This window comes from Hippoglossus stenolepis, chromosome 7 (assembly GCF_022539355.2).
Source record: "Hippoglossus stenolepis isolate QCI-W04-F060 chromosome 7, HSTE1.2, whole genome shotgun sequence".
Classification (NCBI taxonomy): domain Eukaryota; kingdom Metazoa; phylum Chordata; class Actinopteri; order Pleuronectiformes; family Pleuronectidae; genus Hippoglossus; species Hippoglossus stenolepis.
Genome location: NC_061489.1, coordinates 20,198,751 through 20,216,960, shown reverse-complemented (window position 1 = coordinate 20,216,960; position 18,210 = coordinate 20,198,751). Strand labels below are relative to the sequence as shown.

Genomic DNA, 18,210 nt, shown 5'->3' with positions numbered 1-18,210 from the left:
CTATAGAAATAAAGTTTATTGTTATGATAGATAGATAGATAGATTGATCGATCCCGAGGGAAATTTAGGTTAGCAATTATCAACATGATTATGAATCCAGCCATGGCCTTATGAGCTCATGAGTAGTTGTCAAAGTCTTATTGCCCTTTATATCTGACCTAGAATCTACCTGATCTGATTCCTAAACTTCATCTCGAACTACTCTTTATCTTCATCGTCATATTTACTGAAGAGAAGCCTCCTCCTCCCTCCTCCTCCCTCCTCCTCCTCCCCCCTGAGGTGACGGCTCAGCCAATCAGCGGCTCCACTTCCTGCTCCTCAGCCAACGACGACGACCAATGCGGTTGACTTGACAACGGAGATAAAAACAATTTAACTAACTTTTGCGTTAGGTTTAAACTACAAAAACAATCCTAAACTTCACCGGAGCTGAGTGAGAGGAGTCGCTGCTCCTCCCGTGGCGCGGCCGTTAGTCGGAGCGGGTTCCAGGGTGTGAGCAGCTGATCTGTCATGTGATGAGTTGGCTGCTGGTGCTCGACTCATGAAAAGTTCTCGGAAACCCTTTCCTCGGTTGTAGCTCGTATTGTCTCTGCAGCCTGACTTCTCCCCGGGGTTGAGATGGAGGGGAACCGTCAGGACTTCTACATCGGTCTGTCGCTGGCGCTCAGCTCCAGCTTGTTTATCGGAGCCAGTTTCATCCTGAAGAAGAAAGGCCTCCTGAGACTGGCCAGCAAGGGCTCGATGAGAGCAGGTACTGTTCACTTTCATTTAGAGTAAACTCCAGATGTCAGTGCTGGAGGAAGTACTCTGAATCCTATAATACCATCAAATACTCCATTGCATTCAAAAATAGAATGAAGTATTGACGTTATAGCTTTAAAAGTAAAAGTACTTTAAAAGCAGCAGAACATTTACTGTCTGTGTTGTTTAATTGTTTATATCCATTGCCACCTGGTGGCTGGTTGCAGTATAGGTCATAAATCGTGCCTCCTCCATGTTATACGATGAGACATGGGTCACAATTAACAAGTCAAAATACATGGGAAATACTTTTTTAATGATTGATTCCTGTCAATTTTGGTAGTTTTTATATTGTTTGGGGGGAAGACAAAAAACACATTACAGTTTTGGTCTTTTCTAGGGATTTACACAAGGTAAGGACAACATTAGAGATATTACTGAAAAGGTAGGAAACTATGTGTATATGAAAGACATCCATAAAACATGTAGGTATCATAAGTCATGTATTGACTGAAACTTAAAATCCCTAAGTGATTGTTTTAAGTTGCCTTTAACTGTAGCTGCGACCTGGGCTATAAAAAGGTTGTGCAATATGTCACAGTGCAATATGTCGTAATTGTCAGCAGATGTGTATTTGTGAACTGTGGCATGTGTATGGAGGTTTTATAAGCCAATGTGTAAGAGATTTTATTTTATGTGAAACTGCAGGCTGGACAGTGCTGAGAACAAATGTCCCCATAGGGACATAGTATATCTTATCTTATTTCTATTTCAGTTTTCTTGTCTGTATCTTGCAGGTCAAGGGGGCTATGCGTACCTGAAGGAATGGCTGTGGTGGGCAGGACTAATTTCAAGTAAGTGAATGATTCACACACACATATATAAATCAGCAGTTTGTCATGGTTTATTTTGATCGGTGACACTTCTCTAACCCTAAGCAGCCGGGACAGGAAACATTGCGACCTTTGTTTTTTCAAAAGGAAAAGAGCCTCTTGTGGGTTTGGTATTTTTGCTGGTGACGTAGCAGTAGGTCTGGCCCCCACACCGTAGCATTGAACTACACATTCCTCTCAAAGAACTCATTTGCACATGTGGGCTGGAAGAGAATATTTCCAACAGCTGCAGCCGCTCTGAGTTTGTGCACGCTGATGTTGATGTTGATGTGTTCTAGTGGGAACTGGAGAGGCGGCGAACTTCGCTGCATATGCATTTGCACCCGCAACACTGGTGACGCCACTTGGAGCATTGAGTGTACTTGTGAGGTAATGTCTCAAAGTTTGATTGTTATACCCCTGATGCTGCTTATCTCGATCATAGACTGTGTATAAAGATGGACGTGTCACCACTTCCTGCCACAATTCAGACATAAATAAAGCCACAGTAGCAAAGTCTTGCTGATACTCATGCTCAACTAATACACGAGTCAGTCTCAGCTGTCAATCCTGACGTTGCATCATATAACTACTACAACAACGACAACAAACTGAACTGAAAAATGTGCATTTGAACATACATCTGTGTGATAAGAACAATATAAAATGACGGAAACCATCTTTGAGAAAAATGTATTTGACGTATACTCTCACTTCTTAATTTGCACGAACATGGAGAGGGAGGGATTTATGACCTATACTGCAGCCAGCCACCAGGTGGCTATCGAGGCACATTGGCCTCTCTTTTAGGGAGCAGTCATAGCATCCATCTTAATATTCAGTCTATGATTGTGACATACAATCGGTGTGATACATACTTACAACTATCAACAAATCCAATGGAACGACCAAAAGTTCTGATTTTATGTTCTATTAGTAAAAACATTTTCTTTTTAATTCATCTTGTCACCAGTCAGATTTAATTTGTAGAAAGAGCAAAGTGGAAAGATCTGCCAAATACTATCAAGGTGTCCATCTCTGTCTTTAACACACATCTCTTCTTAGACAGAGTATTGTATCACATGAGCCAGGCAGCGGAGCTCGAGTTAACTTCCTACTTACATCGCTCCATAAATCCAAGTCATCAACAATAGCTCTATTGTGTATGTGGTGATTCTGACAGTTAAGATCTGTTTTAGACAGAAATGCCCAAGCCAGTGTTTTCAGATTTACACATTCTGTAGGCCATTTTGGAAAAGTTCCAATTTAGGGAGAGAAACTGTTTTAGTTGAAAAGCGGTAAAAAAAAAATGCAATCACAAATTCAAGTGGCTTAATTTGACCATAGCAAAAGTAACGTTTAATTTCAACTGCTCATTTAAGTTGGGGCTTGAGTGTGGCATGTGTTGTGAGCAGGTCAAAAGGAACAATGCCTTTTCCTTTTCACACTACTGATTTGGAATGAGTCTTAAAGAGGTAGCACCTAATATGTCATCAAAGAAAAGCAAAAAAAAAGGTATAAAGATTAATCTGAGAAGAAACATCTACTTTTGTGAATCAAACGTTTTTCCTTTCCATTCTTTCTTTCTTATCTTGGTACCCTCTGGGGGTCCGGATCGTCAGGTTGGGAACCACTGCATTGGAGCTTTTATTTTATATGTATGTATAGATGAGACAAATCTTGAAAGAGTTACCTCCTGAGAGCCTCTGATTGGCTGCGGAAGATAAGAACACACTTGTCTTTTCTTGGGATTTGATGATGGAGATAATCGTATCAATAAAAATTCCCTGTAAGTAGTAGTATGACCATTTGTGCTGTGTTCTCTTCTTTCCAGCGCTGTGCTCTCCACGTACTTCCTGAACGAGCGGCTGAATGTGCACGGGAAGGTCGGTTGTTTGCTGTGCGTCTTGGGCTCCACTGTGATGGTGATCCACGCCCCGCAGGAGGAGGAGGTTGTTTCCCTCACTTCCATGGCAGAAAAGCTCAAAGACCCAGGTAGAGACCGACCTCGACCCGCGGGAATGTACTTAAACATGATCTGAATTAAGAATGATGTGAAAACTAAATCCCTGATAACAGTTGGATGGATTCTCTCTTCTGGGTACTAACTCATTCTTAAACACTCCCACTAGGTTTCATTGTGTTTGCTGTGTGCGTTGTGGGGAGCAGCCTGGTTCTTATCTTTGCTGTGGCCCCGCGGTACGGACAGAGGAATGTGCTGGTCTACATCCTGATCTGCTCTGTGATTGGCTCCCTCTCTGTGTCTTGTGTCAAGGGCCTGGGCATTGGCATTAAGGAGCTGTTTGCTGGGGTGGCAGTGCTGAAGGAACCCCTGTTCTGGTCCTTAGTCATCTGCCTGGTAATCTGTGTCAGCGTTCAACTCAATTACCTGAACAAAGCCCTCGACATCTTCAACACCTCAATAGTCACGCCCATCTACTACGTCTTCTTCACCACGTCTGTCATGACCTGCTCGGCAATCCTGTTCAAGGAGTGGCTGAGGATGACCATGGACGAAGTGGTGGGTACGATTAGCGGCTTCCTCACAATCATCTTAGGGATCTTCCTCATCCACGCCTTCAAGGACATTACATTCAGCCTGGATTCCCTCCCGCTGTACCTGAGGAAGGGTCCTCAGGGTTTCCATGGGGCCACCAGCCGTTACCCGGCTCCAGCCACGGCAGCCAAGCAGACGTTGTTATGAAGCTGCCATGAGAAGGAGGCACATAAGCGGCACTGGGCCCACACCAAAGAGCTCCTTAACCGTGTGGTCAATACTAAGAAATGTTGCTTTTTTGCAATTCTGAAGCTTTAATGCACAAATGTTTTACAATGTGACAAGTTTGTTTACTGAACCTTAACTTCACGTCTGTCTTAAACAATGCATTGTGCCCTGGGAGAAGAAAAGTGCCTAATAATGAACTTAACGTTGCTGTCAACACTGGAATCTATGTCAAATGTATGTTCATGTCGTACAGAATGGTACAGCCACGTCTTTTTTCATTTGGTTATTTATTTTTATCTATGTTGTACTGCTGTGTACATTTTTTACGCTATGTTAAGTGGCTTAAGCCACATTGTGCCTTGTTACTGATAATTTTAACATTAAGAATTTTGCACTTTCTCCCTTCATCAAAATATTGTACAAATCAGATTTTTGACCAGTTAATGGACAAATCTTCATTTACCCTCTATGCATTCAATCTGTTGTTTGAATAATTCTTATGCGTTACTGTTAATACCTCAAATCGCAACAAAGAATATTCTTTTCCTGTATGAATTCCCAACATGTGCCAAACGTGTAACACATCTCCAGTATAACGGTAGTTTTGTGTTTTTTCACAGTGCTGATTAAAACATAACTACGACATGATTTGAGTGCACTTTTACAAAAGATAGACAAGAGTATTTTGGCATTTTGTTTATTGCATATGTACAGTCCAGAACCTTTAAGGTGTTGATAAAGCCTCTTGGTTCAAGACATCATTATCTCCCTGTAATTACAGCAGTGTGTGTGTGTACTTGTATCTTTGTGAGGACCATTTTGAATAAAGACCCTATGAAGGAAGGACAATTTTGACTGGTCCTCACTTTTTCCACAGGACTTTTGTAGAGTTAAGATTTGCTTTTAGGGTTAGTAAGGGTAAGGATTAGGTATTTAGATGTAATTTGCTATAGTTAGAGTAGGGGGCTAGGGAATGCATTATCCCACTGAGTGTCCTCACTAAGGTACAAGTACAAGGGTGTGTGTGTGTGTGTGTGTGTGTGTTGAAGTCCTTGTGCCTGTCCAATACAGTTGGCATATTGAATGTCCCAGATGCATCCATCTCTCTGCAGTCTCCTACACTCATAGCAGCAGTGAATATTCACACGTTCAAGCTCAGTTTCACAGCCTGACCAAAAAAATGGCTTAAATTCAGTAACCAACGTGAAGTCACTGTTAGCAACAGACGACAATACGAGCATTTTGCAACACTCATATCTGACGTGGAGGACAAACAAAGCCCTACACTTCTGAATACATGGTGTTAATCACAGGCACTTGATTCAACGCTGCATCTGGTTCCTTCCTGCATTCGATCGGACAGTTCTGCGACACTCAGACAGCTGTGTCAGGAGCAAATGGCCTCGTCCCAGAGCAAAGGGCCGAGAATCTCACCGGTCCGTCTCCTGACAGTCTTTAGTCCATCATGCTCTCGGAGAACGAGCCCCGGCTCCTCTGGGTCTGTTCCAGTCGGTTCAGGATGAACTGGCTCGTGTCAATAAATCGCTCCACACAGTTAACAAAGCACGTTTCTGTCCTTGAGTCCAGCTTTGGCCCAGGTTTGTCCATGCACTTCTCCTGGAGACAGAACGAGGTCAAACACGTCATACATATGGTATTATAAGTAACATTATTATTAGAGAAAATAATAATGTTACCTGCAACTAAATAACATGTAAAAACTTTGGTGGAACTAAAGTACATTTACTGGAGCGCTCTCAAGGAGTATTTTGTTTATTCTTGCTGCTTCACACTTTTTCTCCACCACATTTCTGAGGGATGTGTTGTACTTCTTGCTGCACTAAAATATCTCTCAAACAAATATACAGAGGACACAAAGAGCTTTTAAAATATGATGCCTTGTAATTGATTACCTGGCACAATACACAAAAACTACTCAATTGATTTCCAAGACATTATGTGGAGGGGTGGGGCATAACTAGAGAAAGATTATGACATTTTGCAGATCCGGATCAGGGCAGATCTTACTTTAACATATACAACACAACATTATACTACACTACTCTACACTGCACTACTCTACACTGCACTACTCTACACTGCACTACTCTACACTGCAGTATACTACATTACACTACACTATACTCTACTCTACACTGCAGTATAACACTCTTCACTGCAGTATGCTACATTACACTACACTATACTCTACACTGCAGTATACTACTCTACACTACACTATACTACACCACAGTACACTACTCTTCACTGCAGTATACTTCATTACACTACACTATACTTCACAATACTCTACACTGCAGTATACTGCAGTATACTATACTACACCGCATTATACTCCACTACACTGCACTCTATTACAGTATGCTACACGATGCTAAACTAGATAACACGTCCCTGATCTCAAGCAGTACTTATACGAGTCCTAATGTGAACACTAGTTATTCGTCAGAAACGTGTGAGACTTCAGTTTGAACCAAAGTGTGTGAGTTAGCATCACATCGCTGAGCATCTGTTAGCTTCCAGCTGAACTCACCCAGCAAACCTCCGTCATCTGATGGACCAGCTGCTGGAACCTTTGTTTCTGGGACTCGACCTCGATGAACTGCTGCAGCTGCGGGTCCGCTGCTGCTCCCTGACCGTCCATAGCTCAGTGAAACCAGCTCAGAGGGACAATATCTGACTGAGGATGAAAACCTTCTGCCTGCAATTCTGACCTTCACGTGTGTGAACGGCCGACAGGAAACAGGAAGTAGTTCAGCCAATCACAGAGCGCGTTCCTCTTACGTCATACATAAGCCGTACATACGTATTTTAAACAAAACATTTGAATTATTAAATGTGTTATTATTATTTATTTTATTGTTATAATAATTTGTACACTTATTTTGTCACATTGATGTTGATGTAAACTTGTCTTGAGTAAAAACAAATCAATTATCTTGTGATTATTTTTCAAACTATCCAAAATGAAAATGTTGGAATGAAAAAAAAAAGGAATTGGAAGCTTGTCACTTTCATTTCACTTGATGTTTCAGTCATTTTGTACATTCGACTTTTATTTGCGTAACACGCCTGTTCTTACAAAGCTGCTACTCCACATGCAAAGTCAACATCCCACAACAAAAAATACAATAACAACAGATACGATATTTTTAATCCAACAACCTTCAAGAAAATATACAAATTTTAAACGTTGATCTACAGGACTGTACTTCTGCACTAGGTATACTATTCTTATCATGACATTCACATTTAACATATTCACATTACAGAGGTTTTTACATCGTGTCAACGTTCCCGGGACGTTCAGAGAGTGGATTGGTTGTGTGTGTGTGTGTGTGTGTGTGTGTGTGAATTATTTGAGATCTACTGGAGCTCGTACAGCAAATCCTGAACCGACAGAGCCAGCTCCTGAAAGTTGGGCCTGTCGTCTGGTTTCTGAAACAAAAAAGAGGAATCACAGAGACATTATTGTTGCAGCCATGGAAGAAGCCTTCAGATCTTTTACTTAAGTAGCCTCTTAGTGTAACAAAGTAGTAATACTCTGTCACAAGTGAATCACCTGCATTCAAAAACTGACTACGGTATAGACGTATTTGCATCAAGTAGAGTCTCAAATGTCAAAGAACTCATTATGGTTGGTAGATTTCATAATAAACAAAAATCTTCATATAGTCCTTCTCCAAACAAAGTTACAAAGTGCTAACCAAATAAAAACACACAAAACACATAAAGATAATATAAAAATATTCATAACAGAATGAATAAAACTATAAAAACACTAAACATGTGACAGAAATGTGAGCATGACAAGAATAAAAACTACAATTAAATACAAAAAAAACAATTATTCTCAGGCCTCTCTTGGAAGAAAGATCTTGGTCGAATTTGACTGCTTGATTAAATAAAGATTAAATAAAAAATGTTTTTGGATATAATAACAAATGTTGTATAGTAGAAGTAGAAACAACATCAATTGCAAACACCTTTGGAAAGTATAAGTACCTTGAAGGACTTCAGTTACATTTTTTTTACCACTATTCACAATACAATACTACTTACATCACTCCAACAGTTTGTCATGATGCTGTAGACCTTTACATTGGCCGGTTGGGGGCGGTAGAGACGCAGACCCCTCGACACCTGATCCACTATTTCTGTGTTGTTTAGACGTTCGTATGGAAGTTGACCCAAAGTGTAAATCTCCCACATCAGAACCCCTGGGTGTCAGAGAGACAGTTCACGTGGTGAGGAAAAAGTTATGATGCCTGAACACAGTTTGTCAGGACATTTAAACTTAAATTACATTTATTATTGACCAGAAATGCAACAGGAACTGAAAAATGTCATTCTGCATTATGTTTACACACCATACGCCCAGATGTCTGACTTGCTGCTGAATTTGCAGTAGAGGAGGACTTCAGGCGGTGACCAGCGAACAGGGAACTTGGAGCCTTCTGAACTTGTGTACTCGTCGTCTAAGACGTACCTGAGGCAGAGGAGGGAGGTCTCTAACTTAAAGCGTTAACGTACAAATACCACAGTGTAGAAACACTCTGTACAAGAAACTTTTTACTTCAAAATAAACTAAAATCAGTAAAGTAAAAGTTGACAAATTGTACTTAAAGGATAACAATTTAAAGTATATGCGCTGTGAAGTGGGTTACTTTGTCGGTTTGTTGAGGTATGTTGTTTTTATGTTTTAGTTGATATCGAGTTTATCTTTAGCAGTGGTTTGCACTGTCACCTCACAGCGAGAAGGTTCTTGGTTCAAATCCCGGTTCTCCTGAAGTCTTTGTGTGTCGAGTTGTATGTTCTCCCCCTTTCTGCCTGGGTTTTCTCCCACAGTCCAGAGACATGCAGACTGGGGCTATAGTTTTATCAGAAACTCTAAATTGCCTGTTGGTGTGAATGTGAGTCTCTCTTTTGTCTCCCCTCTCCTCTCTCCCCCATTTATTCTCCGCTCCTTCCAACCAGTGGAGGCAGATGAGACTGAGTCTGCTAGAGGTTTCTTCAAGTCAATGAGGGAGTTCGTATTTTCCAGAGTCACTAAAGGGATTGCACATTGTGGGAACTGTTGGATTTCTCTATATTATATTGAAAAGTGCCTTGAGATAATTTATGTTGTGATTTGGCTCAATACAAATAGAATAGAATAGAATATGTTGGCCCTGCGAAACCCTTAATAATTGATATTTTATTGAAGACAGATGTACTTTATGTCGTCTTGTATTTTACCTTGACAGTCCAAAGTCAGTCACTTTGATTGTACCATTGTCATCTACTAAACAGTTCCTGGCAGCCTGCGAATAAAACACACAACACTCTTGGTTTAGGTGTAATCATTAAATATTTAGCGCTATCTTCAAACACTGGAGCCCACAGTATCTCAGCATGACGCAGTGATGCAGGAATGTAGCAGAGACATGTTCTGTGACACAGAAGATCTTTGTCTCTCACCAGGTCTCTGTGGATGTACTGATTTGCCTCGAGATAGGCCATTCCCTCGGAGACGTCCTTACACATCTCCAGCAGCTGGACGGCCGTGGGGTGCTGCTTCAGACCCTCCCTGAGGTACGACAGCAGGCAGCCGTTGGACAGGAACTCGGTCACTATGTAGATGGGTCTTTGTTTGGTGCAGACGCCGTAGAGCTGGACCAGGTTCTCGTGGTGAAGCTTCCTGGTTTGAGCAAAAAGGAGAAGGAAGTTCATTATCATGAGTTGGGTTTTTCTCACAGAAGTTACAGAAGTGACACATCAGTATTTTTTAAAGACACCGAGTTTAGATATTTGAATGATCCATCACGACGGTGAGCTCAGTCCAAATTCAGACTTGTTAGTTTTGCTTACATCATGGTTTTGGCCTCTTCAATGAAATCATCTTCACACATGGATCCCTCTTTAATCATCTTAATGGCCACGTCATGCTGGCCCTGCCACTTCCCGTACTTCACCACCCCGAACTGACCGGTGCCCAGCTCTTTGATGAAGGTGAGGCAATTGGGGTCGATCTCCCACACACCTGCAGCAAACAAGAGAGAAGGGAGTCGCACTTTTATACCTGCAGCATCCGCAAAAAAATGATATACTTTAACATTTAGGTTATCGTGCTTTTATTTGTAACTGCAAGAAAAATGAGTCTTTTAACTAGAATGGCCCTAAGAGCAGCTTCCTTATGAAACCACATTTAAATTCAGTAGTTCCCGATACACACTCGTAAATAATAGTCCCCTTAAAATGTTTTACATCAAGATCCATTTATTATGCTCTGAGAAATCAGAGTTTTAGTTTTTTATGAAATATCGCTAAATACCAAACAAACAAACAAACCGAGGTGACAATCATTACTTTTACTTTTGGTGTCCTGAAGTGTAACGTACATAATTTTAATGCATTACAGTATTTACAGTGTACGCTCTCAGAGGACTGGTGGTTTATTCATTGTACACACACACACAGAATTTTTTTAATGTTAAACTCCAGAAATTATGCTGAATAAATGTAATAATCTGTCTGTAGTCCAAGTCATATTTTTCACAGTCATGTTCTCACCATAGCCAAGCCCTGCTGTGGATGGAGGCCACGCCCGGTTTGACACGATGTATTTCAGCCGGCTCACCAATCCTAACGAGGGAGACAACTGTGAGGTCAACGCTTCTCATGGACAGACTTTGACAGTTCTAATATTGTCTTTGTGTGCCTTCACACTGGTAAACAGCATTTTAAATCAATAATATATATATTTTTTTTTTAATAATTCAATTAATTTAAATTAGAATATTTTCTTTTCAATGAGATATCTATATGTTCGGAGCATCAACCTGCTGCATTGTGTTGGTGGTAGTTGATGAGCTCTGGGATGGTGCTGAAGTAATGCTTCTCTGCCAGATAAAACAGGCCCTGTGACGTGGTGCAGATGTTATAATGTCTGCAGCTTCCACCGGTTTCCCTGTGGAGAGAAAGAAGATGAGTAACTTCTAAACGTCCAGCTCATCAACAAACTTTTCATGGACACTGGAACCAAACAGGCATGAATGGGTGATATCTCCTCAGTGTGGGTCAGTGTTAGAGCTCTGCGATGGAAACGCTCTGTTGGCAGATTGGTCCACGTTTTGCATAAAAGATTTACATCTCTCACCCGCCGTCTGTTTCCGCTTTCATTACAAACAGTTCTTCTTTTCACACGTTCACACATGAGTGCAGCCACTGGGCGCCATATACAGTACACTGTAAATGATGCAGCAGTGTTAGAACACCACTGAGCATGTACTCACCCGCCACCCTTGCTGAACAAAGACACAGTGTATTTCCCGACCTTGCTTGAGTCCCGTACCAAGAAGCCTCCATCTTTGTTCTGGTGTGTGTGTGTGTGTGTGTGTGTGTGTGTGTGGGGGAGACATATAATCATTTATTTCACAAGTTTCAACTTAAATGTAGTCCAGCTACACTGTTAATGTCGGTTTACCTCAGTCTTTAACTGCTTTTCTGCCTGGCTGCGGTTCATATTCTTGCAATACCAGCTGTGGAAATACATATGAAAGTCATTTTTCCTTAGAACTGCTTTTTTTTTGCTTCATTCAATGCTTCAGCGGTCAAGAATACATTGATGTACAAACAGTGACTTTTTTTTTCATTACAAATTTGAGATAGAACAATTGCAGCCATACTTACTCAAATTTTTCTAACCCACTTTTTGCTTCCACAACAAAGTTACTAGGTATGTATCCTTCTTTGCTGCAAAAGAAAGCACAACACATTGTAGATACAAACATTGTCTTCATGCAGGCACAAAAATACACAACCAAACGTACATCTTGGCTCGACACTGAAGCACTAGTTGTTAGTTAGCGACACTAGTAGCATCTCGCAGAAAAATTATTTATACCTAGAAACTCTATGAATCATTCTAAGTAGAAATCCTCAGTGTTTTATTGTGTTTTACTAATCAAACAATAATAATCTTTTATTTATAAGCACAAGGAAGGAAAGAGCGTGGGGGGAAAAGGGGTTTATCCTCACTCACCACTAGAAGGTATCAACTATTCATTTAATTATATCAGAGAAATGGATATTTTGTCTGCGTTTAATGTGAAGTTTGCAGAACATGTTTGTGTACATGGTGCATGTATATAACCTCAAAATACAACATGGCAAAAGAGTGGCCAATCAGCATTCGATCATTTTAATTGAACAGCATTTTCCCCATTATTTATTGATGTGGACTGGATGCCGGACTACAAATGTCCACATTGGAGAAAAATTCAACTTCAACTTGTGAACTTTGGCTCACATTTCAAATCAGTAGATTCTTGTCATTTTATTCATTTCATCTCACCCATATTTGTCTCGAGCCCTCCACCAGTTAGTGTCCGACATCTCGAGGATGGTGTACTCCTCGTCCTTCCTCAGCTCCAGGTCTAGTTCTGACATGGGTGTGTAGCTGTACTCAGCTATGACAGTCATGTCTGCTGAGGGGGCAGGGGGTTCAGGGGGCTCTGGAGGTAAAGGTCGACCAGGCTTTTCCTGAAACAACATGAGATTAGTGGATGTGTTTATTCAAAGAACAACATTGTTTGTAATTTGTGGATATGAATCTAAAGGGACTGGGCCTGCACCTCTGTTGGAGTCGGAGGAAGAGGTTTCCTGGATCCCCTTCGCCCTGATTGTTTAGATACAAATCCTATAAATCGCATAATTGAATACTGTTGAATATATTATTCATACATGAACTGATGAAAAGGTTTAGTTGTTGATCGTTGCAGATTTCAAACCAAAAGGAATTTTTTCTTCTCACCATTCTTACTGTCCAGCACCTTGCAACCCATCGCTTGTTTAACTTCCTGCTGGCAGCACAGCCACACCCCATCCACCCAGAAGCACGGGTGGTATTTCTGCATCTGATCCTTGTTGAATCGCACCACTATACACAAATACAGACACACACAAACACACACAAAGGACATTTACATTAAATCAACATATGAATTTGCGTAGGTGCACCTCTTCTGTCATGCAGGCATTGGGAGATGTTAAGATATGGATACTGTGGCTGAGGAGATGCATTCAATCGAATGTGCGTGTCCTTACTTTCTTTCAGCTTCTTTATCCAATGTGCGCGGATATCTTCAGTCTTTGCAAAGATGTACAGCGGCCCTTCATCATAAATGATCTGTGGCAAAGAGAAAATAGAGAAGCTGCAGCTGTCTAATTAAAGATGAGATTTATTTTTCATAAATAGACATTTCATCTGAAGAGAGAGAAGAATGTAAGATGAGATTTCCTTTTATGGATATTCATCTTGTAGAATACCTTATTCCTCTTGATTTAAGTTTGAGATTTTGACAAAATTGTATTCATTGTAATTGTATATGAAAAACACCACTTATCTATCTATCTATCTATATCTATCTATCTATCTATCTATCTATCTATCTATCTATCTATCTATCTATCTATCTGCCCATCTATTCATCCATCCATCTACCTACTAGACAAAAGTCATATAAGGAGCCTCTTCCGCTTGCCTTATTCAGTATAAATCTAGAGTGAATTGACTACCTGAAAAGCGTACATGCGCTCTGGCGGGGAGTTGGGCTCAGGCTGCACCGCCTCCACACACTTGATCTTCTCCAGGTCGACCGATCCCCTCAGACCTTTTCGCTTCTGCTTATCAGATGAGGAAACTGTCTGTTAAAGGCTCCCAGCCAAGTTGATCTGAGACTAGTGTGATGCTGTTTGAATGATTTTGCCGTTCCACACACTTACCCCTTTGTCTGGATCACAGTCATAATAGGCGATTTTTTCCTGGGTGAGGACAAACCACCTCTCCTTGTAGTTCAGAGGGGAAGTCTTCTTCTTCTGCTGGGATCGTTTGGTGAAGATTTCCTCCAGGATACTTTCTGACATGGTTCAGTCAGCATTGATCTACATGGGGATGCAGAACAATGATTACTTGACGGTTACATTTGAGGCAGCACAACACTATTTCAGTAAACACCCCGTTGGGAGCTGCCTCACTCACCTATTCCTCTGTGCTTGGATTATTATATTGCTCTTTTGTATTAAATTATAACTTATTATATTATATTATTACTTCCTTTGCATTGTAAGGCAGCCTTAGGCTGTGTTGCCATGTGACGCAAATCATTTCATGGCTGCAGCTTCTCAAATGGGAGAATTAGCTGATTTGCCTTTGCTAAATTATTACCTCCGCTGTGGAGGTTCTGCTTCTGTTTTGCGTTTGTTTGTTAGTGAGCAGGATTAGTCAAAAACGACTCTAACCAATTTCCATTATATTTTATGATGGGGTGGGTCATGACCCAAGAAAGAACCTTAAAGTTTGGTGCAGATCCAGATCAGAGAGCAGATTCAGGAATTTGTTTTTCACTTTCTTTAACATTAACAAAGTAAATACAAAATGTGAATCTTCTGAGTTTAAAGTATTATTTAGAAGTACTTAGTAGTAAAAGTAAATACCTACCCACTCTCTGAGCAAGGCCACTGCAATATGTGGGACTACAGTTCTGGAAGTGGTTGCAGAGACGTGCATCATGAGTGTGAGCAGATATCTGTTCATGATTAGCTGTTAGTTTGCATACGCCCTGCTTTTAATACAAAGAACACCTTCTGTTTCCCAATCCCCCCCCCCCATGGCACATCAGCTATTACATCCTGGTCGACATCCCAGTGACATCACGTTTGCTTTAGTACTGGGGAACCTGAGTAAGAAAATACTGGGAAATAAAGTGTCCTCCAACTCGCTGGTCTGCGATTGTATTCCTCAGATGGTGGATTGACATTATTCTTCCACTTCTTATCCACCTCTTTGCTGATGCATAACAAACTACACGAGATAAAGCACATTTACCTGCAGCCTGAAGTTGCTTGGGGTTTTTATTTCATGTTATATAAATGTGTATACACATCTATAGATGGCCGGGCAACTGCGTTCTCTCATAATGCAGACACACATAAATATATATGACTTTTTAAAAAAAAAAAATTAATTTATATTGTAAGGTGTCCTTGGGTGTCTGCAAAGATGCCGTGAAATAAAATATAATATTATTATTAATTACTATTAACACACAGTTACATGAATTCATCTGGACATGAAGCTGAATGGATTGTATGAAATATCAAACCACCTCACCATCATGTTCCTCTCTCACACACATTCAGTCTCGTGTAGACGCCCACATATCATCTGCATTTAAGATTAGTAGGCAAATGAAAAAGCCTCTCGACTGTGCCTTGTTTTCAGTATCAGGTTCTGGAATGAAACTTTCACCTCTAAAACCAGACAAGGCCTCGGTTGATACCACAGTGAGATGAGAGAGACAAATAAGATAGATGTCTTGAGTATCTTGACATTTTGGAAGAGATCCAATAATTAACTGGCAGTGTAGAACGGAAGGAAAGGAGCCACAGTCTGGTGCAGAACTAAAACCCCCCAAAAATGTTATTTACAGATGTATTTCCATAAAACAAAAGCACGGCTTACTGTGTAAACTGTGATCTGGACACATCATTTTCAAATAGAACAAAATGAAACAAACGCACTAAAGGAAATTAGTCTTTGTGGCTTATTATCAGGTCAAATATGAACTATCAGATGCTCAAACTCACCCTCGTCACACAGCTGAGTGCTCACTGTGTTTCAGCTCTGCCTATTTTCAGCTTGTGAGCACTTCCTTATATCGTATGAACTGTAACACGACCAGAAGCCTGTGTCTGCCCCTGCAAACCAGGAGAGGGACAAGTTATTGTTTTTTTGTTTGCAGACTTCCGTGTTCCCTATTCTGTGAAACATTGTTTACTCATTCCTCATTCGTCGCAACCCTGATGAATTCTCACATCACTAACTCTGAGTCGAGGTTAATAAACTCTCATAACCGATAATCAACAGGCTCATGCGCCATCCCTGCTCGATTGGAGCCAGTGGAATGAAGCAGCACGTCCATATTTCACTGTATCCGGGCAACCAGAGGGAGATTTTCTTTTCTACTGTTTTGAGGGGAGTTGACTCATGGTGGCTGACACAGACAAACTAATAGGGAAGTTGCATCAGGGTTGTACTGCAATATGAAGGGAGAGAAGAAACCAAGTGCTCTGCATATAACATTTTCTCTCTCGCTATTAAGTTATGGTTATGTATGATTAGTACATTCAACATGCATTTGTTAGACATCCGTGATGTGTTGCTTGTACACGTCAGTTTGCTATTTACAACGAAATATCACACTCTCTTTTTTTAGATTTTGCAGAATTCCCCCTGTATTTCTGCACAGCGCCGCTACAACAATTTGACACTTTGACACAAATAAGTTGTTTGTTTTTTTCTTTTTAAGTGCTAATCTGTGTCAGTTGTTTGTGTGGTTTGGGGCAATGAACTTCCACAGATTACATGTATGAGTTTGAGTCTATGAGATGAAATGATATAGAGCTAAAACAAAAATGGCACTTATTACTTTTCAGCAACTCTACAAAGTGAACATAGACCAGTTTTATCTCATAGAATCATCTTATCATTGGGAAACGTGTCAAGTTGGTGCAACCAGCAAACATCACCAACTACTAGATACTGTTCGTGCCTCAAAATGAAAAACTACCAATTAAACAAGTCACAAATTCTATGAACTTGTTTCAGGATAGAAAATAATTAAGTTTTAAATTGTGTGATATTCTCCACCATGTATGACACTGCAACACAGGCCATACACACAAACACATCAATATCATAAGGGAGTTGGTCTCACAGTAACCACTTAAGATGCTCTCTTGTCCTGTCACTTCCTGACCGATAAGGAGGCTACGCGCGTGCATGAAGTAAAGTGAGTTAAATTAAACTACAGAAAACTACCTTTGAGTACAGAATTCACCAAAGAGCATAATTGTGAACAAAACATTTAAAAACAAGTACATTGTTGAATTTAAGCCAATAACCTCACTATCATTTGATTCATGTATTTGTAGTTTTTTCCGGCTGAATGACTGCAGCACTTTCACAGATCTGCGTGATACCTTCTAAATGAAACACACGACTAAAAATAGTTGTTAACCTTACACTGTGCATTCAGAGAGACGTGTTACTCACCCAGTCACCACAAAAAGAATAAAGTCAAGCAGCAGAAAGACGACTCCAGATGCTGAGGCTCGTGCTGACAGCAGAAACCTTTGCCTCTGTTCGCTCGCCTTCCATCAAATGTGTTTGTATGTGATGCAAGTCACCCACAGAGAGGAATCGACTCTGCTTACTTCCCCTTTTTCTTCCTGCTCATTCTCATATCAGCCCTCTGGACGGTGGTGGTGACAAGTGGCAGGGCTCTACAATTTCCCTGAGGAGATCCAGCTGGCCAACTTTTCATTTTTATTTATTCATTAACTTGTAATTGAGCTGTGATCTGACAAGTTTTATAATGTTTTATTTCATTTAGTTTTTACTCTTACTTTTCTCATATGTAACATTTTTATTCTTGTATTTGCATTTTAATGCTTTGTGATCTTCACCTTGAAACTATGGAAGCGTATTGCATTCACTTGAAAAAAAAAAAATCTGTTTTTCTGATATAATTATCTCTTGGAAATTCCGAGATAAGTTCTCAAAAAATAAAAAAATAAAAACAGAGTGGTTTTTTTTTTTCAAGTGAATGCAATGCTTCCGTATGAAACTGTGTTTTTAAAGGTGCTATGTTAATAAAGTTTATTATAATTATGAATAGTACTATGTACTATGTACTATGTACTAGGTAGATATTAGACTTTTGCAGGAAAATTGATAAGGTAAAGACAAGATAATAGAAAACCTTTATTGATCCACACACCGGGGAAATTCAGTTGGTCAGAATGAGG

At 40.4% G+C, this 18,210-nt stretch overlaps 3 protein-coding genes across 4 annotated transcripts; 1 reads left to right on the top strand and 2 right to left on the bottom strand.

The window, feature by feature from the left end:
- Nucleotides 1-130: 130 nt before the first annotated feature.
- zgc:101583 (uncharacterized protein LOC494104 homolog) lies at nucleotides 131-5,187 on the top strand. Its single transcript, XM_035161785.2, has 5 exons — nucleotides 131-751; nucleotides 1,539-1,595; nucleotides 1,913-2,003; nucleotides 3,448-3,608; nucleotides 3,746-5,187. Exons 1-5 carry the CDS (start codon nucleotides 619-621, stop codon nucleotides 4,315-4,317), a joined length of 1,014 nt encoding a protein of 337 aa, XP_035017676.1. The 5' UTR covers nucleotides 131-618; the 3' UTR covers nucleotides 4,318-5,187.
- Nucleotides 5,020-7,118, bottom strand: timm8a (translocase of inner mitochondrial membrane 8 homolog A (yeast)). Its single transcript, XM_035161786.2, has 2 exons — nucleotides 6,893-7,118; nucleotides 5,020-5,955 (listed from the first exon to the last, which is right to left on the bottom strand). The coding sequence occupies exons 1-2, from the start codon at nucleotides 7,001-7,003 to the stop codon at nucleotides 5,794-5,796; spliced, it is 273 nt and encodes a 90-aa protein (XP_035017677.1). The 5' UTR covers nucleotides 7,004-7,118; the 3' UTR covers nucleotides 5,020-5,793.
- A 253-nt stretch (nucleotides 7,119-7,371) lies between these two features.
- btk (Bruton agammaglobulinemia tyrosine kinase) lies at nucleotides 7,372-17,601 on the bottom strand. Of its 2 annotated transcripts, XM_035161540.2 has the most exons (19): nucleotides 17,456-17,601; nucleotides 15,988-16,098; nucleotides 14,125-14,283; nucleotides 13,918-14,022; nucleotides 13,447-13,528; nucleotides 13,154-13,279; nucleotides 12,975-13,039; nucleotides 12,695-12,882; nucleotides 12,031-12,093; nucleotides 11,825-11,879; nucleotides 11,634-11,713; nucleotides 11,181-11,308; nucleotides 10,912-10,983; nucleotides 10,210-10,381; nucleotides 9,820-10,039; nucleotides 9,598-9,662; nucleotides 8,730-8,848; nucleotides 8,422-8,579; nucleotides 7,372-7,797 (listed from the first exon to the last, which is right to left on the bottom strand). In XM_035161540.2, the coding sequence occupies exons 3-19, from the start codon at nucleotides 14,263-14,265 to the stop codon at nucleotides 7,726-7,728; spliced, it is 1,911 nt and encodes a 636-aa protein (XP_035017431.1). In that variant the 5' UTR covers nucleotides 14,266-14,283; nucleotides 15,988-16,098; nucleotides 17,456-17,601; the 3' UTR covers nucleotides 7,372-7,725. The 2 variants fall into 2 exon arrangements, with proteins under 2 accessions (XP_035017431.1, XP_035017432.1); XM_035161541.2 differs by lacking the exon at nucleotides 15,988-16,098 and having other exon boundaries at nucleotides 17,456-17,596.
- Between the last annotated feature and the right edge of the window lie 609 nt (nucleotides 17,602-18,210).

Coding starts and splice junctions, on each gene's coding strand:
- timm8a (XM_035161786.2), bottom strand. CDS start 7,003: ATGGACGGTCAGGGAGCAGCAGCGGACCCGCAGCTGCAGCAGTTCATC. Junction 5,956..6,892: donor AGATGACGGAGGTTTGCTGG/GTGAGTTCAGCT, acceptor TTCTGTCTCCAG/GAGAAGTGCATGGACAAACC.
- btk (XM_035161540.2), bottom strand. CDS start 14,265: ATGTCAGAAAGTATCCTGGAGGAAATCTTCACCAAACGATCCCAGCAG. Junction 13,040..13,153: donor GGTGCTGGACAGTAAGAATG/GTGAGAAGAAAA, acceptor TGCGATTTATAG/GATTTGTATCTAAACAATCA. Junction 12,094..12,694: donor AGGGCTCGAGACAAATATGG/GTGAGATGAAAT, acceptor TTTCTTTTGCAG/CAAAGAAGGATACATACCTA.
- zgc:101583 (XM_035161785.2), top strand. CDS start 619: ATGGAGGGGAACCGTCAGGACTTCTACATCGGTCTGTCGCTGGCGCTC. Junction 2,004..3,447: donor GCATTGAGTGTACTTGTGAG/GTAATGTCTCAA, acceptor TCTTCTTTCCAG/CGCTGTGCTCTCCACGTACT. Junction 3,609..3,745: donor AGAAAAGCTCAAAGACCCAG/GTAGAGACCGAC, acceptor CACTCCCACTAG/GTTTCATTGTGTTTGCTGTG.